Here is a 24641-nt window from a genome sequence, read left to right as displayed (position 1 = left end):
AGTCCCCAAGGCCCACAAAACTTGAGGTCTGTAAGCTTGTGACACCCACAGGTGAGTACTTTGTAAAGGACAGCCCATGTGTAGAAGTGACTTTGCCTCCCAAATTATTTCACTGCCTAAATGGATTAATGCTTTTTTTTTTAAATTTTTTTTTAAATGTTTATTTATTTTTGAGACAGAGACAGAGCATGAACGGGGGAGGGGCAGAGAGAGAGGGAGACACAGAATTGGAAGCAGGCTCCAGGCTCTGAGCTGTCAGCCCAGAGCCCGACGCGGGGCTCGAACTCACGGACCGCGAGATCGTGACCTGAGCTGAAGTCGGACGCTTAACCGACTGAGCCACCCAGGCGCCCCGGATTAATGCTTTTAAGTAAAGTTGCTGTTGACTCCACCATTTCTAAACAATGCTAATCTACTGACTGCTACTCTGTGTATAAGTGAGTCACAAATATACAAAAATAAATTTCAGTGAGCAGTTGGCCTTATGATTATATTCACGAATATATGCAGTTATCCGACTGTGTGCTTAACATGCGTGCCTTACTTTGGAGACAGCTCTTGTCTTGCACGTGGCTTTCTCTCTCAGATAATTTTTTTTAGGTTTTATTTATTGAAGTAATCTCTACACCCAATGTGGGACTCAGACTTATCACTCCAAGATCAGGAGTCACATGCAGCCAGCCAGGCACCCCTCTCTTAGATATGTCTGTTGCTTGCTGTCTTTGCTCCCTGATTCCCTGAGACAGGAGACAGGGTGGTCCAAATGAATTAGGATATGCCTAGGCTGGGCTATTAGTGGAAATAGTGTTATGGAACCTGGTCTGGATCACCCGGCGCAAGAACCAAGCGGCACTCAGAGATCTTGGAAGGCAGGAGTTTTATTTCATACGCTGGGCTCAGAGGAGATCACTCTCCAAAGGCCTGAGTCCGGAGCCTAAGCAGAAGGAACAATTTATAGTCTGTTACTTCCGCATTCCCCATTAGCAGTAATTTCTTGGGCACGGCAAGCTGGGTAGGAAGAAGAACCCAGAAGGTGAGTCTTGGGGCGGGGACTGGAATTTCCCTATCAGTCCTGTAGGCCATCTTATAGCAGATTTTTCCCTATCAATATCAGTGTATATAGGGGAAAATGTAGAAGTCAGATATGGCACAGACCTTCATTTTATGCATTCCCTTCATCGGTGGCTAGTGACCACGTCAGACCTGGTAATGAAGACGTTTCTAAGGTGGAATGCAAAAACAGCACAAGGAAGAGGGCTCTGATCAATTAGCGGTGCCTCTCATGGGCAGAGTTGGTTATAAATGGCACCAGTGGCCTGGTACATGCCATCCCTGGCATAAACAAACCCTGCCCATTTGAGATCTCCTCTGACATTGAGAGTCTTCTCATATCTCCCCTTTCTCAGTCCACCATCCTTTGGTGCTGGAGTCCCTTGTTCTCAGCTAAACGTTGACTGTCACCTGCTTAGAAGAGCTCACCCAAGCGGAAGGTCATGGCAGCATCAGAGAAGTACTTCTCCTTAGAAACGGAGACTTTTGGGGCGCCTGGGTGGCTCACTCGGTTGAGCGTCCGACTTTGGCTCAGGCCGTGATCTCATGGTTCGTGGGTTCGAGCCCCGCGTCTGGGGCTGTGCTGACAGCTCAGAGCCTGGAGCCTGCTTCAGATTCTGTGTCTCCCTCGCACTCTGCCCCTCCCCTGCTCATGCCTTGTCTCTCTCTCTCTCTCTCTCTCTCTCTCTCTCAAAAATAAACATAAAAAACTTTAAAAAAAAATAATAAAAAAATAAAAATAAAAAAAATAAATACGAACATTTTTTTAAAATTTTAAAAAAGAAAAAAAGAAATGGAGGCTTTTGATCCCAGACTTAACGTATCTATCTAAGCCCATCTGTGGACTGCATAGCTCCCCCCTGCAAAATGTCCTCTGATGCAGGGATTATCCAGTCAAAGGAGTGTTACATTTAGAAACAGTTTCTCATAATTTCTGGGTGAGAGTCCAACACTTAGGGCCAACACCCAAGGACAAACCAAGACTCTGAGTGGCCTCTTGAGTATTATGTTTTCCATGCATATATCTAATGAGATCTCGACAGTAGTCCTCATGGGGTATGTGTTAGGGTTACCTCTGTTGTATAAATCACGATCCCCAGACTAGAGAGGGTAAGTACTTTGCTCCAGTTCGAATACCTAGTAAATCAGATTAGGAGTTTGCCTCCAGAGACTAGACTTTCAACCACTAGGCCGTGTTCACAACTGTTAGTGATACTAGAACTATGACTCCAGAGACCCTAAATCCAGTTTTGTTCTTTAGGTTTGAAACTTCTCCCTGCTCATGGAGAGAATTATGTATCCTCTCATTAGCCGTTGACGTGGAAAACTCAAATAACTCATTTCATTCACTACCAGAAACAAAACAAAACCCTCCAAAGCTATTTGTAGTTTTGTGCCACCAAAGCTCATAAAATGCAGCTTCTTCATTTTGCTCATTGGTTTTGACACAGATGTGAAATTAGCAATGAAAACCATGTGTAAGAAACAGCCACAGTTATTCCCAGCTCGACGAACGTAAAAGAGAAATGGAAGAGTGAGAGAAATGCTGCCAGGCGAGGGATATTCCAGTTGGCCTCCAAACCAAAGATTTGTGGATGTCGCTTTCAGAAGTGGTTTTTATTCTTGGCCTTGGCGATGAAAAAGACCATGGTTTACTCTATTCAGGCTAAAGTAAATCAAAACTAATTGCTTCACTGATAATTTATGCTGACCTGTGGCTTAAAATAGTGGTTGCTGGAACCAAGAACCAGAGCTTTCGTTAAGATAGATGGACTTTATTACTCCTTCCTTGTGAGAAAATACCCAATATTTATCGGGAAGGTACAGAGTAATGGTACGCAGGAATGGGATTTTGTGCGTTAGGCCCGTTATTCACCTTCAGTACATGAATTTCATTTGAGTGCTAAGATTCCAGAAGAGATTATTGGCGAAAAAAGAAAAAAAAAGTAACTCCTAAGTGCTATTCACAGAACAGCTGCTAGCCTTTGAATGATGCTGTTCATGAGGATGTTTCTAGTCTTCAACATGCCAAGGGGGAGCGGGGCCAGGGAGCAGGGAGCCTCCCCAACACCCCCACGGCCCCTCTGTGTGCCCTGACAAAGGAGGACACCCGCTCTTCTCGCCTTTCTCCCAGCCCTTGGAGAAACTACTGGGTTTGGGTCTCTTCTCTTTGGCGTCTTTCATTTTGCTCAGCAGATTGCGTATGATTCCTCCCAAATGTAAGAGTTTCATTTTGTCCACATTCCTTGAAGTAGAATTTTTAGCAATGGCAGTGACAGAAGATAAAATTGGATGTTATTATTAACTTGTATCTAGAGAATAATTATAAATAATATAAATAATACATTCTAGTGTACAGATGATATGATTAGAAAATAATGATAAAACTCAATATATATTGTCTGCATGTCAAAAGTTTTTAGGCACATTTTTTCCTGTGCGCTATTGTTATCATAATCTTAGAATAAAAAAAACAGTCTTTCTAGGGACACCTGGGTGGCTCAGTCAGTTAAGTATCCGACTTCAGCTCAGGTCATGGTCTCGTGTTCGTGAGTTCGAGCCCCGCATAGGCTCTGTGCTGACAGCTCAGAGCCTGGAGCCTGTTTTGGATTCTGTGTTTCCTTCTCTCTCTGGACCCTCCCCTGCTTGTGCTCTGTCCCTCTCAGAATTAAATAAACATTAAAAAAAAATTCTCAAGAAAGGATGATTTTATTTGAAGATTATGTCCTCCTTCTACTTTATGTTAAAATGACCTTTTTTTTTTTCAACAAGAGGCCGAAGACGGTAGATGGTAGTTAGATAAGGCACACCACTTGGCAATATAAAAATTGGCAGACCAGTGTTAGTTATTAAATATTTTTAAAGGCTTATAATATCCGGGCTAGATGCCATAGAGAAGTAAATTAACTGTAGCTGCCTTTAAAATAACATACATACAGGGGCGCCTGGGTGGCTCAGTCGGTTGAGTGACCGACTTTGGCTCGGGTCATGATCTCACGGTTCGTGAGTTCGAGCCCCGCGTCGGGCTCTGTGCTGACAGCTCAGAGCCCGGAGCTTGCTTCACATTCTGTGTCTCCCTCTCTCTCTCTGACCCTCCCCCACTCATGCTCTGTCTCTCTCTCTGTCTCAGAAATAAGTAAACATTTAAAAAAATTGTTTTAAATAGATACCTAAAAATAAATAAAATATGATGTCAAGAGAATAGATTTTTTTAATGTATTTATTTTTGAGTAAGTAATCTCTACACCCAATAGGGGGCTCAAACTCATGATGCCGAGATCAAGAGTCCCATGCTTTTCCCAGTGAGCCAGGCAGGTATCGCAGGAGTAGATTTTTTTTTTTTAATCACCTCTTTTTTATTTTTTGCCTTACTCCCCTCTCTCTTTTCCTCTCACTGTCCCCAAAAATAAAGTGAAAGTTTATAAGAAAAATGAGCTACAAGATCTGATAGGAAATTGGCTTGCCTTCAATGTTAATTTATCTTGCGCAGATTAGACCAGAGCTCCTCAAAGTCCGGGAATTATATCCTGTGTGTGTCAGATATAAAGTAAAAGGAAAAATAGAGAGAAAAGTCTTACTTAATGCAGTAAATCTGTCAGCTTGGTTTGGTCCCCAAGAACAAAATCTGATTCATTGGCTATGCACTTCACAAAGTACTCCCACCCCCATGTGAATATCAGATGAAAATCACACACAAGAAAACCCTCACAAGTTAAGTGCTAAACTGATCTGATCTGATGGTATGGGTTTTTTCCTGGTGCTGCTTTTAGTTTTATTATTTAGCACTACATTTTTAATAGCAGCATGTTAAAAGAGGCTCAGAATTCTGGTGACATTGCAGAAATTTTAACGAAGCTTCAAAATCCACCCCATCGGCTTCAGATGATGAAGTCAAAAGTAGCTCTGGATGAGAAGTGAAACGCTTACTAATTCGAAACATTATTAGAAACTTTCTGAAATTAGCATTACTTGGGAGTCTAAATTCTAGCATTACTTGGGTCGACTTTTGTCTCCTGAAAGGAACCACATTTATTTAAGTTCTCAGTGATCACCAGAGAAGACCCCTCTGTTCGTAAAGGGGCCAAGTGGACAAGGGATTACTCCACTTGTTGCTTCCAGGTTATGTTTCACTGGCCAGCTGTGTCGAACAAGTACTCCTTCAGCCGCACTGCGGCTTTAAGTTGCTGCGAAAATGTGAAGACCTGCCTCATGAATTTATTAGCAGATGTGTATTCCGAAAGCCATTGTTACTTGGAGACCTAGCGCGGCAGCCAGATCTTCTGACATGTGGGCCACACATGATCGCATGCTGAAATGTACCCATTATTCCCATGGTCATTTCCCACGGCCTTCCTTACTGGCTCTCTGTCCGTCTTTGTCCTGGAGCGCATGTAGCAGTCAGTAGTCAGAGGAAAGAAAAGTCATGTACAAGTTGGATTGGTAATGTACACGTTGGATTCTCCCCTGGAAAGACGGATTGGGTCCTCGTCAGGTCAGAAATCCCATTGTCTGGAGCCAGATTTGGGAGTGCTTGGAATCTCGTGGTCTATCTGCCAGCTCCCAGCAGCTTTTTTCAAAGGCTTTCTGGGTTTCAGAAATTTGTTTCCACTGAAAAATGGCCATGCCCGAGGGGCCATTGAAACAGCAGAACAAAGCTTGGGACTTCCAATGAGGTAGCTGGATGTGGTGCCTTGTACAGAGGCTGTGGTTGTGGACCAGTGCAACTTTATGGATCTCCCAAGGCGAGGGCAGGCTTGAGCTCCATAGAAAGATGTCTTTCTGGGGCACCCGGTGACTCAGTTAAGCGTCTGATTCTTGGTTTTGGCTCAAGTTATGCTCTCACGGTTGGTGAGTTCGAGCTTCACGCCGGGCTCCACGCTGTCAGTGCAGAGCCCCTCTCTCTCTCTCTCTCTCGCCCTCCCTGCTTGTACTCTCTCTCTCTCTCTCTCTCTCAAAATAAATTAATAAACTTTGAAAAAAAAAAAGAGAGAGAGAGAGAGAGAGACGTCTTTGTATTGGCTCTGTGGATGGTCTGTTGCTTGCCCGGCTGGAAAGGCCTTCTGCAGTTCATTTCTTCTTAAGAAATCAAGTCAGAAAAGTAAAGAGGAAGCGTATGGGTTTACAGATAGCTCCCTTCCCCCCCCCCCCCCAAAGCCTGTTGTCCCTCAGGAGAAGGACTTTCTGTTTGTATCCCAGCCACGGTAGCTACCTTCTCAAATATACCTGTGATTGCAACACTAGCGTAATAAACATGTGTACCGTCCATAAGCATAAGCGTGGCTCTTTGGTTTCAGAAGGAGCAGAATTAATGATGGCACTACTTATCCTTTTATTCAGTAATTCGGCCCGGAAGCGACCAGTTGCCGGCGTAAGTGGCAGAGAGCAAAGGTTTATGAATTAGAATTTCCAGAACAAATCGTGTTCATATCCACTATGTGCCAGGAACCTGAAATTTAGCAAGGTCAAGGTGCCAGGCCCTGTCACAAGTGCTTCAGGTGTATGAACTCACTTCGTCTTCACAACGCTGTAAAATAGGCCTTGTTATTAGATGTCACTATTCACAGATGAGAGAACTTGGAGCACAGAGAGGTAACTTGCCCAGGGTCACACAGCAGGAGAGCATAGGGCAGAGATTAGAATCTCAATGGTCTTCCTCCAAAGCCCACCACCCTCTTAACTGCCACACTAATATTTTCAAAGTTGGGGGCCGTGACCCGTTTGCGGGTCGAGAAATCAGTGTTGTGGTCATGACCAGGAGATTTTGTTAAAATGAGATAGAATAGAAAAATATCAGGGTATCTTACACAGAGTAAGGGTTGTTTCATGACATTTTTGTTTCAGACGGATTACATAAAAATTCTTTGTGTGTCCAGATATGTTTTGTAGTTTTTCTAATTTCAGAAAGGTAATACAGTGCAAGTACTGCATATTACATAACACTCCCTGAAAAGTCCGAGGCAGCCCTTGTAAATCAAATAAATACATTAACATTCGCGTAGGGAGGCGTATGAATATTCACACTAAATACCATCAATAGGGTAGTAGCTTTTAAGCAGTTCAATTCAGGGTTTGTCTCCCAATTAATTTCGCTGCCAAACTTGTAAAAACAAATTTCCCAGTTTTCAGAGCTTTGCATATTTCACAATTGCCAATTGCAGGCCTAATTATACGTATGTGTACGGGCTCCCAATAGGAGATCTGTCTCGTATCGGGCTGTGGTAAAAACGTGGAAAACACTGCACCGTGCTATTGCTAAAATCATTGACTGTTGGAGCTGGGAAGGAACTTAGGGGTGATATATTACATATACCCATAACACCAGAACGCTTCAATTTTAACAAGTAGACAAACCCAGGGCCAGAACGGAGAGCACTGGGACTTCCGGAGGCCACCCGCTTCTTCGCCCCAGCACAAGCCTCCTGACGCACGACTCAGGCCTCTGGACCACACGCCCTCTCCAGAGTCTTATAATAACAGCCAAACCACACCACGCATCTCGTAGTTTGGATTCTTTTCAGGTTTTTCCGAGAGAGCCTCCAGTTTCGAGTGGTCATTTCCATCCCTCGGTTCTCCAGAGCCGGGGAAAGCCATGTGGTTTTTTTCCCCAGCAGGACACTTAGGCTCAGGTGTTTGGCCGTAGAGTGGGTGGCAGTGGGGTTTCTGTCCAGGTTCCAGTGAAATCTGTAAATTTCCTGAGTTTGTGGTTGAAACTGGTCTCCCTGGACTAGCAGTTTGACATTTTCCCCCTGTGGTGTTATATTCATGTTTCCACATTTAACATGTCAGACTGAATGAACATTGTGGTCGAAGGGTTTAAAAGATTTATAATGGAGTCTTGAAAATTTACTTAAGGAATATGTACTTCCCCAAGCAATAACAAATATTACTACAAATGACCATATTAAATTAAAGTAACTTAGGCATTTCTGATTTGTAGGAAAGTTAAAATTAATCTTACGGCAGTTTCGGTTTCAAAATGAAAACACGGCTCTGGCTGACCACAGATTTCCAGGCTGTTAGTCAACAGTGAATGAACTCTCAGGTGACCGTGTTTTTTCTTTGAGAAATATTCCGTTTTCTCTATGTGTAGAAAGGCAATACTTGGAGGAAAATACCCTCAAAAATCAACCATACTTGTATACGGAAACTTCAGAAGTTCTGGTAAGAAGCTGAGTGGTGAACCTATAGACTGTCATTTTATTATTACTCTTTAAACTGCGCATGTGGATTATGTGCACTCATTTGTGTATGTGTATGTGTATATTCCACAACTGGAAAAAAATGTCACAAATCCGTAACAATGTTTACATAAGTGTATTTTAACGAGATGTATTCTTATAATTTTTGAAAGGAAAGGAAGCCTTCCTTATATATATTCTTCATCCCTTCTGTGCTTGGCTCCATTAGTGAGTAGGCAAGGAGCCTAGTTCAAATGCTCTTTTCTACACTAAAAAGAAAATAAATAATTACAAGGTACTCTGATAAGTTTTTTTTTTCTTTATTTATTTTGAGAGAGAGAGACAGAGCACCAGCAGGGGAGGAGCAGAGAGAGGGGGAGACACAGAATCTGAAGCAGGCTCCAGGCTCCGAGCTGTCAGCACAGAGCCCGACACGGGGCTCGAACTCACGAACCATGAGATCATGACCTGAGCCGAAGTCGGATGCCCAGCCGACTGAGCCACCCAGGCGCCCCCTGATAAGTCTTTTTTTTGAAGTTTATTTATTTATTTTGAGAGAGAGGGGGAGAGAGAGAATCCCAAGCAGGCTACGCGCTGTCAGCGCAGAGCCCAATGGGGGGCTCAAACTTACAAATCGTGAGATCATGACCTGAGGTGAAATCAAGAGTTGGATGCTTAACTGACTGAGTCACCCAGGTGCCCCTCTGACAGATTTTTAATAACTGACTTTTAGAGAGGAAAAAGTCCCTGATTGGTATATTTGCCAATTTCCATGGTGTAAATACTCCCAGTATGGACAGTTTCAAGCTACCAACATGATGTCATTGAACAGAGTTGGGAAGAGGTGTATGGGAGCACCATTATCATTAGATGGAAATTATAGCAGACAGGATATTAATGTAAATGACCCCAACGACATAGATAATAGTAAAATGGAATAAAATAATTAAGAACTGATAGGCTTTGTGTATTACCTTTTAAAAATATACTTGTTTAATTATAAGCTCATATAATTTAATTTTTAATAATGGGTATGTTTCACAGCTGGCTCACAAGAATCCCTGAACGTTTAATGATCAGCTCTCACGAGCTGATGAGTTGTATGAGCCCACAATAGCACACAACTTCTACAAGATTAGAACAGTTCCCATTGCAAAGCAGAAAGAATTCAAGGAGGTGGACACGGCCAGCTTCCCCACATCACAGCTTGGTGATGTTACAAATCGGGGGCCCCCAGGAGCCAAGGAGCCCCACACAGCAGAACGTGGCTGACATGGAGGGGTGAAGCCTTCTATTCTCCCAGCCTCCTCACTTCCAACATGGAACCCCCCAGAGGGATTCCCTCTGCATTGCCCCAAGCCCCAAGCTCTGGTTCCATAAGCCTTTGCAACTTTGAAGACCGAGGCTCTGAAGCAAAAACCAGAAAGCTCAGGGTTCTTTGATATGCCCATAGCAGCCTGGCAGAGTAGGAGCATTTGATTCAGCGCTGAGGCTGAATTTCTCTGCTGCCAGCTCTCTGCCCCTCGCCAGCAAAGTGACCTTAAACAGGCCGCGACACCTCCGTTCCCAGTTAATGTGAAAAATGAGGGGGCTAGACTAGGCGATCTGTCTTTTTAGGTTTCTTCCAGCTCGAAGACCCCCATGTTGGCAGCTATTACTGAAGGCTTCAGAAAAGGTGAAAAACCCAGCACGTCAAAACCCATTGAGAAAAACTCACCAGACCACAGGGTGGTATGACTTCCCAAGTTGGAATTCCCTGTCAGCAATGGGAATACAGGGGGACATTTCTAAGACGGACCACAGAAAGGTCTGGGCTGTGATCCTTCAAGGACACTTGTCAGAGTGCAGCTGCCTTCAAAGGTGGGGAGTGGATTTGTCTGGCTTTCTGGTCAAAACCAATGAGTCTTTAGCCCCTGGCTGTATTCACAGCCTTCCTCTGCCGTATCAGGTTCTTTATGAACTCGTCTCCCTGAGTGATTCCTTGCCGTTGGGAATCTGCCCATCTTTTGACAAGCGGCCATCTTGGTGGAACATTGCTTTAACACTTTAGGGTTTCATAGGTCTCAAAAAATAGGTGATGTCGTGGTTGATAAGAGAGAGGAGCAGTGCAATATTGCCAGTGAGAAACTGGTGAGTCGTAACCAATGCTCCCAAGGCGTTTGTACACCCGTGTGCGCGTGTGTGTCGTCACCGGGAATAACCCTGCAGCTGTGTATCTTAATATGGCAGGGTTGCCAGGATTTATGAGTATAGCTGCAAGCAAGTTCACAACCACCAATCCAAGGAGGGAGGGAGAAGAAGGTTGGCAGAAGTGCTTTATGGGTTTCATGTTTAATGCTTTTAACATGATGTCTCGTTCTCACTTCTAGAAAGCACTTAGCAGGTATAAGCCGAAAATAGATTGCTGTCCATAGCTGACCAAACTCACGTGGGGGTGAAGGTGGGGGGTATGTGTGTGCACCTTGTTGTGGTTTTTTATGGTTGTTGTTTCATACCTGAGCTGTAGGAGAATATTGTACAATAAAAAGCATGAGCTATTGATACTATTTAACTGGGGTGAGAGAAGACACAGAGAAGCCCGTCGCCTCTCTCCCTCCTCTCTCCCTCCCTCTTTTGACAAGAGTTTCCATCTAACTCCGTATGTGCACTCCCTGGGCTGATTCCCCATCAGCCCAGCCACAGCCCGTTCTATACGTCAGGCACAAACACAAAAAGCTCAGACCTACGAACGTGCAACGCATCCGCAAGAAACTTGGGAGTTAGGTAAGATAGACCGAATATTAGCTGAAACCGTATCACAGGGTTGTGTATAATGACAGTAGCTTCTGTGTTTTGAGCCACTTCCTGTATGACAGGCACTCCTAAAGTCAGCGCTACCCTGTCCGCTAGTGGGTGATTTTCTCCCATGATGAACGTTCAGACTCTCAAGACGACCGGAAGCCAGAGTGGGCACTGAGTCTCTTCAGAGGAACAGCAGGCAGGGCCACAGCTTGCCAGCAGGACAGCATCGGGCCTTCTGTGGAGTCCTCGCTGGCACACAGTGATCTGTACAGAGGCAGGGAGTCAGGATGCCCCGCGGGCAAGGGTGGGGGCTGCCCTGGCGGAAGAGGAACCAAAAGTCCCATAACCCTCCACGGGCATACTCCTCAGTTCCCCGCCGGAATGGTCTAGATACAAGATCACCGCACGCAGGAAGCCCGAGCTGTGGCTTCCTGTCACGAATGAATAAATGGTTTCTCACTCCTCCCAGTCGAGAAGCGATTTACCAGTCGGGAGTCAGTGTGATCACAGGGAGTGCTTGCCTACTAGCATAGTTGGCCTACCATCTGAGCTAACCAAAGATCAAAGTCTCCTGCAGAAAAGGAAGAGATGTGTCTTAACCCTCTGCCGATGGTCCTTAGTCCCATTTTACGGAGAATAAAGCTGAGGTTTAGAGAGGTTTATCAACCTCGCCTCAAGTCACATAGAAAGTAACACATGCAGGGGCGCCTGGGTGGCTCAGTCGGTTAAGCGGCCCACTTTGGCTCAGGTCATGATCTCACGGTTCGTGAGTTCGAGCCCCGTGTCGGGCTCTGTGCTGACGGCTCAGAGCCTGGAGCGTGCTTCCGATTCTGCGTCTCCCTCTCTCTCTGCCCCTCCCCTGTTCATGCTCTGTCTCTGTCTCAAAAATAAATAAAACCTTAAAAAAAAAAATTAAAAAAAAAAAGAAAGTAGCACATGCAGCCTGGCTCCAAGTCCCATGCTCTTAACTAAGGTGCAAGATGTACATTTTACCTTCTACTCCATAGAGTCTGTCCGTAGAGTCTACTTCAAAAAGTCTCTTTTCTTTTTACCATTTAAAAAACTGACCTGAAATCCCTACCTGGAGAACAATTGGTCTTTCTAGAGGAAGCAGTATGTCCGTCCCGTGGTTGTGCCCGCTCCCGGGCATACTGTGAACCCCCATTCGAGAAGCTTGGTGCTGTGCCGGTTAGTAATTCTACTTAGAATAATAGAGGAAAGCACTTGTTCTTTTTCCTTATTTTGAGTAGTTGCCATATTTTGAGAGTCCATATTTTGGCTAGAGGTTTCTGAGGAGGGGGAAAAAAAGCAGTTTTAAGAACAATAGAGCCAACTTGGGCATCTGAAAGTAAATGAGTACTGGATACCAGGCACAAACAATTCTGTTTTGCATTGTCCTTCATTTCTTTTTAAACCATTGCCATCTTGTAGCACAAAACCAAAGAGCTCAAGGCAAAGCATTTAGCTTTATTACCTTTCAGATCGTCATAAATATCTGGTTTATTATATATCTTTATTGTATTGCAGAGGCCATTCAAGAAATGAGCCATGCATGTTCCAAGTACAAAAGTAGACATTGTAAGACGTTGTAACAATACTGTAATATTGTTTCATTGAGTGTTTAAAGCTTTTTAACCAGGCATGGGGACTATCTGTTGACTTCCAAAACTCCCTAGTGTAATGAAGGCAGATACTAAGAAATTTTGTAGACAGAATGTGAAATGTGTTGGGTAATTAACACTGTGTTTAAGTGCAATGGAATTAATTAATGATGAATTGTATTAAAATGGAACGTAATGATGGGGGTGGGGTACAGGGAGGACTTGAGAGGCATAGTTAGGTCCTCTTGGCCAAGGCAGTGGGCATAGGTGCCTATTTTCTTGCCTAAAAGCTTTCATGTGTTCTATGCACTAGGCTTTCTGCCACAATTTTATTTTATTTTATTTTATTTTATTTTATTTTTTTAATTTTTTAACGTTTATTTATTTTTGAGACAGAGAGAGACACAGAGCATGAACGAGGGAGGGTCAGAAAGAGGGAGACACAGAATCTGAAACAGGCTCCAGGCTCCAAGCTGTCAGCACAGAGCCCGATGCGGGGCTCAAACTCACGGTCTGCGAGATCATGACCTGAGCTGAAGTCGGCCACTTAACCGACTGCGCCACCCAGGCGCCCCTCTGCCACAATTTTAAAAAATGCAGTTGACAAAGCCCCACCTGCGGGTAATACAAAAAAAAGTTTGCTGGCACCTGGCTGGCTCAGTCAGTAGAGTATGCAACTCTTAATCTCAGGGTCATGAGTTCAAGACCCACATTGGGCATGGAGCCTATACTTAAAAAAAAATGTATAATCCAAAAAATAGTTCGCTCTTTAAGCGACAGATACCATTTCGTAGATTGTTTTGAATCTCGTATTACATGAACTTATGAAATGTTATACAGTGAGAAAAGAACGAAGTTTGAATATTACTAACGTAAGAGAAGGGTTGAAGGGATAACTTTGACGTTTCCAAAGTGAAATGATCAGGAAAAGTCACCTTTCCCTTTATGAGTAATAAAATCACAATATAAACAGGTCTTCAGCTGTGATCTTCCTCCTTGTGCTGCTCTCTTCCCTTCTTCGTGAATCTGCTTGGGCAGATTTACTCACTCTGTAAATGTTGACTGAGATTGACTTGGTGGTGTGCTGGCAGCGATTTGTGGGGACGGGTGTCCTTTCCTTTCAGCTAACGGTTAGGGAGACAAGACCTTCAGTCTGCCAAGACAATTTTCAAACCCCAAATAACAGTATGAGGAACTGGAGTAAGACCAAAAAAAAAAAAAAGAATCCATTTTCAGGGGGTCATAGATGGTAGGTGGCAGTGAAGTGCTATGAACAGTAAATTCTACCAATCTACAGATGAAGGAAGCCCTTTCCCCCTGGGAAGGTTGGGGAACTGTGAGAATGGGTGGGCTTTCTAGGAGTTGAAAGACAAGAGAGGACCTTCCAAGAGAGAGGAAGTCTTGTCACCAAAGGCACTGCCCTGAGTACAGACATAGTCTGTGTGTACACGTTTCCCACCAGGAGGGTTTGCCTCAGGAAGAAACGGGCCCCCCACCCCGTGAGGAACCTGAAGACGCTGAGCTAGAGATCATTCCATCGTGTAGGAGAAGGGAATCTGTCGTGAGTCTCTGAGATTCGAGACCTATGAACGGGCCCCTTTCCCAGGGTGGGGCATCTGTCCAACTCCGGGTAACCGTCCTCATTCCTCACGCTCCATAAATGGTCCTGGCTGCTCACCCTCCGTTGTTGCTTCAGATTCATGACAGATGCTGCCCGCCGAGAGCAGGAGTCCCTGAAGAAGAAGATTCAGCCGAAGCTCTCGCTGACCTTGTCCAGCTCGGTGTCTCGAGGGAATGTGTCCACTCCACCACGCCACAGCAGTGGAAGCCTTACCCCTCCTGTGACCCCGCCCATCACCCCCTCCTCTTCGTTCCGCAGCAGCACCCCAACGGGTGAGTGGCTTGGCCCTGCCATCTTGGGGGCGGGGGAGGAGTTACTGGGGAAGAGCGTGTGAGGTCTGATATGCTGGGGGGCAGGAGGGGGCCGGGGACAGATGATGATTCAGAGCCACTCCCATCTTTGACCCTTTACTGGTCTCTGTAGAGTTTGTTGATTAAGTCTTCCGTTTATCGCTGAAGAAATATTTATGAATTACTGGGAGTATGTAGGTGATAATGGTTCTATAGATACGTTTTCAAGCCCTTACCATTTGCGACGTATGAGGTGACACAGTGTCTTGGATTTGCTTCGGTCGGGTGGAAGAGTAAATGAGACAAGATGGCCATACGTTGATTACTGTTGGCATCGGCTGATGACTACCCAGGGGTTCGTTATACGATTCTCTCTATGCTTGCTTATGTTAAACATTTTCCATAATAGATGTAAAAAAACAAAACCAATCAGAGTGCCTTCTACGTGCCAGACACTGAGCTATAAGTAGCGAGCCAAAGGAGACCTCATCCGCGTCCTGAAGGCAGTTGGGCCCTAGTGGGAGATGTGGGCGTTGTAGGCGGTGAGGAAGCACACTCTTGTCTTCCCCTCCCAAATGTAGAAGCAACTGGAAAAGTAGAACAGGCGCCCAAGGAGAGATCAAAATCCACTTTATTAGTGAATAAAGCTAAATCGCAGGATGGAATTTGGACCCGTAACCACCGGGCTTCTGAGTGTGTCTTCCCTGACTTTAACTTCTTTCCCAGACTGCCCTTCTGCCTGGAGGCGGGGCAGACCAGAGGGCATCCTGGGATCGCCCTGCCATATATTTCCCTCCTCCTTCTCCACAGTGGGAGTTTAGGCAGGCATTAAATAAATGGAACATTGTAACCGTGACAAGTGCTATATAGAACTCAGTGATAGGAGGGCACCCAGACAGAAATGGAGAAAACGCTTCCCCTGAAAGATAAATAGGACTCAAGTGGAACGTCCAGCCAGGGAACAACCTTTTACAGAAGTTCTATGAGGAGGAGCCTGGCAGGTCCCAGGTACTGAAATAGGCCCGCTGACCAGTGTGGGATGAGGCCGGGGCTTTGGACAGGAGCCAGGGCACCATGGGTTGATCCTAAGAGCAAAGAGAAGCCACCTGGAATCACACCGTCATCTCTGTAGCATCACCCCCTTGACTGTGGGTAAAAATGTGTATTTTCTCTCACAGTTTGTGGATTTCTCTTTCGGCCATCTCCCAGCAAGGGAGGGGACTACAGTACTATTTCTCAAAGTGTGTTTCGGAATATTGACTTTCACGAAATAGTAGCGGGAAGAAAGGCATTTCCTAACAAGATGGGGGAAGTTGATGGGTTAAACCAAAGCAGACTGATTTCTTTAATGTGGGGCTTTAATATATATTGTTCTTCTCCAAGGGAAAGATTTAGTAAGTTTCCCAAACTTAGTTGACTTTGGTCATGGGACCTCCTTTGTAAGGGCAGTTTTGGGGGGGCTCATGGCTAACAGATACCCTGTGTCCTGTCAGGATTAAGCATTTCGAAGTTAGGGCATTTGAGGCGGACCCATCAGAGTTCCTACCCGTACGTCTCCCTTTACAGATCACTAATAATACCCATTATATAGGTATGTGTGTGTTAAACGTGAGAGCGTACGTATACACCCAGCATCCAATAAATGTTCATCTCTGTGGTCTGGAGTTTTCAACTCGTTGCTTCAGGAACAGAGTCAGGGTCACTCATATGTGTTGGGTACTTGCCCATTTCTTTAATAAGCCACCCTATTTCCGTTCTTTAGATAAGCCACCATATTTTATTCTGTGAAGATTTACTTGCCAGGATCTTTGTGCAAATCTAAGAAACGCTATGAGAGCGTAGTGTAATTCTGCGATCCTCTTTTTTGGGTGTTTCTATGAATATTTATTCATTTATAATATGAATTATGGGGGCAGTTTTATACCGGAGAGTGTTTTATACCTGACTTCATGTGGACTGATTCGTGGCCAACAGCAGATAACCATGACTGCCCCAATTAGTAACCAGTGCCGTAGGACCCCATGAAAATAGGCAGTTTAAAAGTGAGAGTTTATTATTGTTCATGTAAGAATGTTTGGAAGAAATGGAATCATTTCCTTTCCTTCAGACATAAAGAAATCTTTCTGACAGCTTGCCTATTTTAACAATTTCCCACTGAGAGAATTAATTTATGTCGTGGTAAAGATGTGTCATGTTCAGTCTGTCACAATCACTGGTAACTTATTTGCTGCTTGAAGAACATTCCGTGTAAACATCAGAAATTAGGGGAAATGGTTGCTTAAACCCCTACCCTGTACAGTTTTGAATGTGTACATTTTTCAACGTTTGAAATGTTATTTTACCTGTAGTTAGAGAGATCAGCTTATTTTGCCTGACTAATGTGGTTTTGTTCACTTTCATGGCCAAGTTATAAATAATATTCCAAGTTTCTGCCTCCTAAATTCACTCTTCCAAGTTCCATATACATTCAAGGTGTATTCCAGGTCCAGGAGTAATAATCCCCTTGTAGAAAATCTCATTTATAAAATATTCTTTTAAATATACCGTCTTGACTGAATTAGAGCTGAGCTTCATCCTACAGTTTCAAGTATTTCTCCGGTGCTCTTGGACCTAATATTTATTTTGCAATTTCTAAATCCTAGGAAAATTTTCTTTCCTCATCTTTTTCATTTTCTCTCTGTTTTGTTTTCTTTAAATATAGATGCATATTATGAAAAAGAAAGTATTCAGTTAGGGAAAGGTTAGAATGGTTTAAATCACGGGTGTAGCAAACCTTTTCTGTAAAGGACCAGATAGTAAATATTTCCTGCTTTGTAGGCCACGGGGTCTCTGTTTCAGTTACTCAGTTCTGCCATTGAGCTAGAGAACTCCATAAATGAATGGACATGGTGTGTTCCTTTAAAACTGAAAGTTTCTGTAAAACCTTCTTTATTAAAAAAACAGATTTGGCCCACGGGTCATAGTTTGCCAATCCCTGGTTTAAATCATAAAGATATATAATTTAAAGATCAACTTAATTAAATTCCCTGCAAATAAAGTGTCAACAGAATTCATCCTGTCATAGAAGAACATCTAGAGTATGATCACTAAGGGGGAAAGACAACTAACATTTATAGAGTGTTGACTGTATTATATGCTTACTATATACTTTATGCATGAAATTGTTTTTTTACTGTTTATTTATTTCTGAGAGAGACAGAGCATGAGTGGGGGAGGGGCAGAGAGAGAGGGAGCCATCAGCACAGAGCCCGACGTGGGCTTGAACCCACGAACAGTGAAATCATGACCTGAGCCGAAGTCAGATGCTTAACTGACTGAGACACTCAGGCGGCCCTATGAATGAGGTTTTTAATCCCAACACCGCCTCTACTGAGACAACATTATCATTCCCATATACAGATTAAACACATAGAGGCATGATAAGGTTAACTTCGCAAAGCCCCATGTCCGTCTATTCAAAAAAAAGGTGGTCTGGGGTGCCTGGGTGGCGCAGTCGGTTAAGCGTCCGACTTCAGCCAGGTCACGATCTCGCGGTCCGTGAGTTTGAGCCCCGCGTCAGGCTCTGGGCTGATGGCTCGGAGCCTGGAGCCTGTTTCCGATTCTGTGTCTCCCTCTCTCTCTGCCCCTCCCCCGTTCATGCTATGTCTCTCTCTGTCCCAAAAATAAAAATAAAAAACGTTGAAAAAAAAAAATTAAAAAAAAAAAAAAAAAAAAAAAAAGGTGGTCTTTCCAGTGTACTAGCACTTTCCATATTAAGACCTTTTAGAGAACTCTTATTAGACCTTCAGCCATCTAGCTGCCCCAGTTACCAGCTTGACAGCTCCAAAACCAAAATACAACAGAGTGTTAAGATAACTGTAATTACGGCTCACCTTCATCCACAGAACTTCCACTGTGCCATTCAAACAACATGTCACAACTGGAGAACTGGCCAGTTTAGTTTAGCCAGGGTTTTCTTGAAGGATGAGTTGGAGCTGATTCCAGAGAGCCAATTGTTCCATGTTCAGGGGGCAAACCAGTTGGTAGAAGGACGATCTTGAAATTGGCCATGGTGGGAGTATTTACACCGATCAAATCGGCAAATGCTACCTATCAAGACCCTCCCACCCCACCCACCACCTGTTTACGTGTTATACCAATGGTTTATCCTTTCGGTAGTTATCAGGTTAATCATACTTCGTGTCGGAGGGATCATGGTCCTAATTGTGTCCGTGAATAAACCTAAAGCAAACATCAGTCACCAATAAATAATGGCCGTTTCAAACAATGGACTGCTCGGCAGTCATTCACAGCAGTGTTGTGGGGGACTGTGTAATGACAAGGAAAGGTTTTCACATTATTGGATTACAAAACCATATGTGCATGGTCCCAATTTTATTTTTTTACTCCAAAAAAAACTTAACTGTGGTTACCTTAATATGACAGGAAAATGGGTGGTATTTTCTTCTTTCTTTTTTTTTTTTTTTCCTTTCCTATTTACTAAGTTGAGTCCGTTTTACTTTTATAACTAAAACAACTATTCAGTGCATATAACCGGAAGATCTGGACAGAATTACTGATGGCTCCTTCCCCCCTAAAAAAGAGTTTAGTGAATTTTCTTTTCTTCAAATTAATTTAATTATCTTTTCTGGGAGAAGGAGTGAGATCATCCCATAGGAAAGGCCTGGGTTGGCTTTTGCAGATTGTATTGGTTGTCAGTGTCTATAGATTAGTTAAGACAGTAATTTCTCCCCTCCCCAGCACCCCCATATTTACCCACTGAATCTCCTTTTTTTTTAATTGAAATTGTTTTTTTTTTTTTTTTAATGTGTATTTATTTTTGAGAGAGAGACAGATCATGAGCAGGTAAGGGGCAGAGAGTGAGGGAGACACAGAATCTGAAGCAGACTCCAGGCTCTGAGCTGTCAGCACAGAGCCCGATGTGGGGCTTGAACTCATGAACCGTGAGATCATGACCGATTGAGCCACCCAGGCACCCCTCCCACTGAATCTCTTAAAACAGTGATTCTCCATCAGGCTGAAATCAAAATCACTTGGAAGATTTTTATTTATTATTATTATTATTATTATTATTTTAATCTTAAATAAACTCTACACTACACATGGGGCTCAAACTCACTACCCCAAAATCAAGGGTCCCATTATTCTACCCACTGAACCAGCAAAGTGCCCCAACCTCAAGGATTTTTAAACCACTTTTTGCCTGGGCTCCATCCCTGAAACTCTGATTCAGTTGGTGGGTGCAGCTTGGACACTGGGCATTTTTAAAAGCTCTCCCAAACTAGATAATTCTAACCTATAGCCCAAGTTGGGAAACTACTTTTTTTTTTTTTAACTTGTTTTATTTTTTATTTTTTAAAATCTACATCCAAATTAGTTAGCATATAGTGCAACAATGATTTCAGGAGTAGATGCCTTAATGCCCCTCACCCATTTACCCCATCCCCCCTCCCACAACGCCTCCAGCAACCCTCTGTTTGTTCTCCATATTTAAGAGTCTCTTATGTTTTGTCCCCCTCCCTGTTTTTATATTATTTTTGTTTCCCTTCCCTTATGTTCATTTGTTTTCTCTCTTAAAGTCCTCATATGAGTGAAGTCATATGATTTTTGTCTTTCTCTGACTGACTCATTTCACGTAGCATAATACCCTCCAGTTCCATCCACGTAGTTGCAAATGGCAAGATTTCATTCTTTGTGATTGCTGAGTAATACTCCACTGTATATACGTACCACTTCTTTATCCATTCATCCATCGATGGACATTCGGGCTCTTTCCCTACTTTGGCCATTGTCGATAGTGCTGCTATAAACATGGGGGTGCATGTGTCCCTTCGAAACAGCACACCTGTATCCCGTGGATAAATACCTAGGAGTGCAATTGCTCGGTCGTAGGGTAGTTCTGTTTTTAGTTTTTTGAGGAACCAACATACTGTTTTCCACAGTGGCTGCACCAGCCTGCATTCCCAGGGAAACTACTTTTTAAAATGTGATCTGTCTAGTTGTCAGCCGCGTGTTTTCTCGCTTGGGTTAACATATTTCCACCTTGCCTGGAGAAAGGTTACTGTAGTCTACTTGATAGAACTCCAGAGATGGGTCCAATGGGACTGAACAGATGCTCGCTTATGTCTTAATGGAGAGAGAAGCCACAGAAAGAGTTGGCTGGATTTCTGGTTATAATGGCATTGCATAGTCTCCCCTGGAAAATATTTGTATATATATTTTGGCCCACTCAGGAAAGGGGAGCCAGAATGCAAATATTAAACCAGTGAAAGGCACCCATGGAAATTAAACCCATTTTTTTTGTTTTCTTGTTTAGGCTCCCTAAAATGACTGTGAAGTCACAGATTATGTGTATTAATGCATAATTTGAGTTTTTATGTTGTGTTATTTCACTTTATATTCCTGTGTCTCCTGCTGTATGGCCTTACAGTAGATCCTTAACATTCCTTTGTGGCTTTTGCAATAAGTTATTCAAACTATAAGATTTTTAAACTTCCAGGAGTTACTGATACACAACAGATCTTTTAAGAAAGTACTAATTTTTCTCTAAGGATGGGAATTACAACATAGACTTGTACAACTAATAAAATTTTGCTTGACGTTTAGAAACTACTTAAATGGAGCTGAGGTGGGGGCGCCTGGCTGTTCAGTCAGTGGAGCATGGGATTCTTGGTCTCTGGGTTGTAAGTTCGAGCCTCATGTTGGGTGTGGAGATTCCTTAAAAATAAAATCTTGAAAAAAATAAAATAAATGGCTTCGAGGTAACTCTCCCCACGCCTGCCGTTTTGGGAAGACAAAATAAACTGAAGTAGGCTTAATAGAGACAGAAAACCTCTGAGATGACTAAGGTGAGGTCGAAACTAACATACCTCCCCCTGCCCATCCAAGGAAGAGGATGAAATAGAAAGAAAAACCTCAAAGAAAGAAATCTATTCTGCTTAATGGTGGAAAATGAGAAAAGCAACGCGAAATATTTCAGCATGACTGAGCTTCGTGGCCTATTTATGAATTCCTGAAGCCACATTAGTGGCTTTTTCTCCTGGACAGGCTCTGCCCTAAAGAGTTGAATGTCTAGACAGTGCCTAAGAAACATTCCCCCAAGTCTTCCTATTAAGAAAATGGCCTTGGGGCACCTGGGTGGCTCAGTCGGTTAAGCCTCTGACTTCAGCTCAGGTCATGATCTCACGGTTCATGAGTTCGAGCCCCACATCAGGCTCTGTGCTGACAGCTCAGTGTCTGGGGCCTGCTTCAGATTCTGTGTCTGCCTCTGTCTCTCTGCCCCTCCCCCACCCACACGCTGTCTCTCTCTCTCTCTCTCTCTCTCTCTCTCTCTCTCTCTCTCTCTCTCTCTCTCTCTCTCCTTCCAAAATAAATGAACCTTAAAAAAAAAAAAAAAAAGAATGGCCTTGATTTACATTTCCCTTTCATATACAAGTGCTGTCTTGTTGCTGGAGAATGACAAGATGTTGCCGTATTATCTGGCTTGCATTATGTTCAGGGTCACTAACACACCCTTTCCTGGCCCATGGCTGCTTTGCTTGTTTGTTTATATACTACTTTGGTCTAATTGTTCTCTCATCTTCTTTTCTGATTGACTTGTAAAACCTTTATCCTGCTTCCTGAGGGTCACGGCCCAATCTTACGCTAATTCTGCTTCCCTTCCCTTGTTTTGAATCTCCTCTTGCCCTTGAAAGTGTTAGCAGAGTAAGGATGGCAACAGTGAAGAAGTATTTCATTTACTCTTCTAGAACTCCACAGCTCAATAAGACACCTTCCTGAACAAAACTCTTTCTTGACTGGAAGAAAACCATCGAATCAATGGTGATCTGTAATAATAATAATGGGTTATATCTTTATAGCATTTTATGGTGCACAAAAGCATTCATATTCACCATGATTAAAGGACCAATTTAAGGACAAAAGAAATTCACCCCAATTTAAGGACAAATTCCTTATAAGGAATAAAGGAATTATTCCTTAAAGGAATAAGGACAAATTCACCCCAATTTAAGGACAAAAGAAATTGAGCCTCACTTCAATGATAACTTGCCCAAGTTCAAGTGGTTCCCAAATGGCATAGCCGCTGTTTTCCGTGGCACTAGGATTGGGCATCTTTTCTTTCTTTTATTTTTTTTTTCCTTTAATGTTTATTTTTGAGACAGAAAGCAAGTGGGGGAGAGAGAGAGCAGGACAGAGGATCCGAAGCGGGCTTCACGCTGTCAGAGAGCCCAAAGTGGGGCTCAAAGTCACGAACCACGAGATCATGACCTCAGCCGAAGTCAGATGCCTAACCAACTGAGCCACCCAGGCACCCTGTGGATTGGGCATCTTTTCATTTGACATAATTTACTAAGTATCTGGTTTTTTATAAGTGCTATGCCAGGTATTGTGGATACAGAAAAGCATAAGCCATAGCCCTAGTGGATTAGAACTTCCATCTTTTAGTAGAAGCCAGTTATACACATGCAGGACGGACACATAATGAACATGACTTAATCGCAGATGCCCTAAATTCTCAGGAGTGACCAAGACGAGAGAAACATGTGGCGTCAGTCCCTCTGTGCTATTTTAGCACAGTTCTGAGCTGCGTAGTCACACCCATAAAATGTCTTAGATACTGTAAGTCAAATGTAAAGTCCGAAGGAGCTGGAATAAGGTGAGATCAGCGGGAAAGCGATTTGGGGCAGACAGTTTTATACTCCATGATCATTCTGGAATGTCAGCTTGGGGAATTCGTAATCAGACTTGGGTATGTTGACAAAACACATCATAGTGTATCTGGGGTTCTCTGGGTCGCTTTTGAAACCTCAGGGAACGTGGAAGTATAAAGGGGTGAGAGCCTCAGGCGTCAGGCGGATCTGAATTCAGATTTTGGTTCTGCTGCTCGAGACAGAATTGGCCTTAAACTTTCCCGCTTCTCCGTTTCCGGATCTGCACGTTGGAGGCAATGCCCACCTCACTGGGAAGATTAATGACACAGAGACAGGGACGGAGAGAACCACTTGTGTGAACACTCTACTTAAGCCACCGGTTTAGAAAGGACATTGGCTTTGGAAGTGCCCTCCTCGGCAGCAAGACGCTCTGCCCCGGGTAAACAAGCCCAATGTGTCCAGGAACTGTTGGCTGTCTATGGTGGGAATGGCGGACGCTGGCAGGTGGGTTAGGGCTCCTCGAAGTGGCTGCATGGCATGTTCAAAACAAAGAAAACACTTTCTGCTCTTAACTGAATCCTGCCTTCTCGGGCAGACAGTATTTCGCCGGCCCCGGCCAGGACTGCCTGTGTGTGTTTATTTTTGGTCTGCGCTAACCTCAGAAAAGGCTGGTTCCAGGAATGTGCATTACAGGTGGTATTTGCTAATGACCTGCTCTGGGCATGGATGCGTTTTCTCAAGGAAGGGGCGCGGGGGTCCTATCTGGAGACAAAAATGATCCGATATGGTATTAACACAGGAGCATTTGAGATAAACCATCTTATGACCAAAGATGGCAGGAGCAAAGAGTTAGCAGGTTTACAGATTTTTATATCTTATTTTGTTTTTTTTTTTTTCATTTTAATGTTTATTTTTGAGAGAGAGAGAGCGCAAGCAGGGGAGGGGCAGAGAGAGAGAGAGGGAGACACAGAATCCGAAGCAGGCTCCCGGCTCCGAGCTGTCGGCACAGAGCTCAGTGTGGGGCTCGAACCCACAAACCATGAGATCATGACCTGAGCCGAAGTCGGATGCTTAACCAACTAAGCCACCCAGGCACCCCTTGTTTTGTTATTTTAGTAAGTGAAGTAATAATAACCCTTTTAATTGTGGAAATTCAAAGCACTAAAAAAAATGGAATATTGGATGGTTCTAACAGATGCACACACTCATTATTGAGCTCTGTGCCTTTTCTTGTTGAACGATATGCCCGCATAGGCCCAACCACCGTTGCAGCCAGAGGCAACGGGCATCCCTCGGCCGCACCCTCTTTGAGGTTCTTTTACATTTTCAGTGCCTTTTAAGATGTGGAAGGTCTAAACATTTCACTGGGCCACATAAAGGTCATCCCAAAGCCTTTAGGACCACATGAATTTTGACAAGAGCATGTTGGAAACTCCCTGCCCTTGTTCCCATGAAGGGCAGAGAACATC

General features: G+C 43.7%; 1 protein-coding gene across 7 annotated transcripts in view; it reads left to right on the top strand.

Annotated features, from left to right (window-relative positions):
- JAZF1 (JAZF zinc finger 1) overlaps nt 1–24641 on the top strand; it is a 340318-nt gene that overhangs the window by 277901 nt on the left and 37776 nt on the right. For all 7 annotated transcript variants that reach the window (XM_042920890.1, XM_042920916.1, XM_042920935.1 and 4 more), the window contains exon 3: nt 14307–14503. In XM_042920890.1, the coding sequence (XP_042776824.1) occupies nt 14307–14503 (197 nt within the window). The remainder of the gene's footprint in view (nt 1–14306; nt 14504–24641) is intronic.

The sequence above is a fragment of the Panthera leo genome, chromosome A2, assembly GCF_018350215.1.
Source record: "Panthera leo isolate Ple1 chromosome A2, P.leo_Ple1_pat1.1, whole genome shotgun sequence".
In the NCBI taxonomy this organism is placed as follows: domain Eukaryota; kingdom Metazoa; phylum Chordata; class Mammalia; order Carnivora; family Felidae; genus Panthera; species Panthera leo.
The sequence above is the reverse complement of the archived record's forward strand: the minus strand, read 5'-3'. Positions and strand labels throughout refer to the sequence as shown.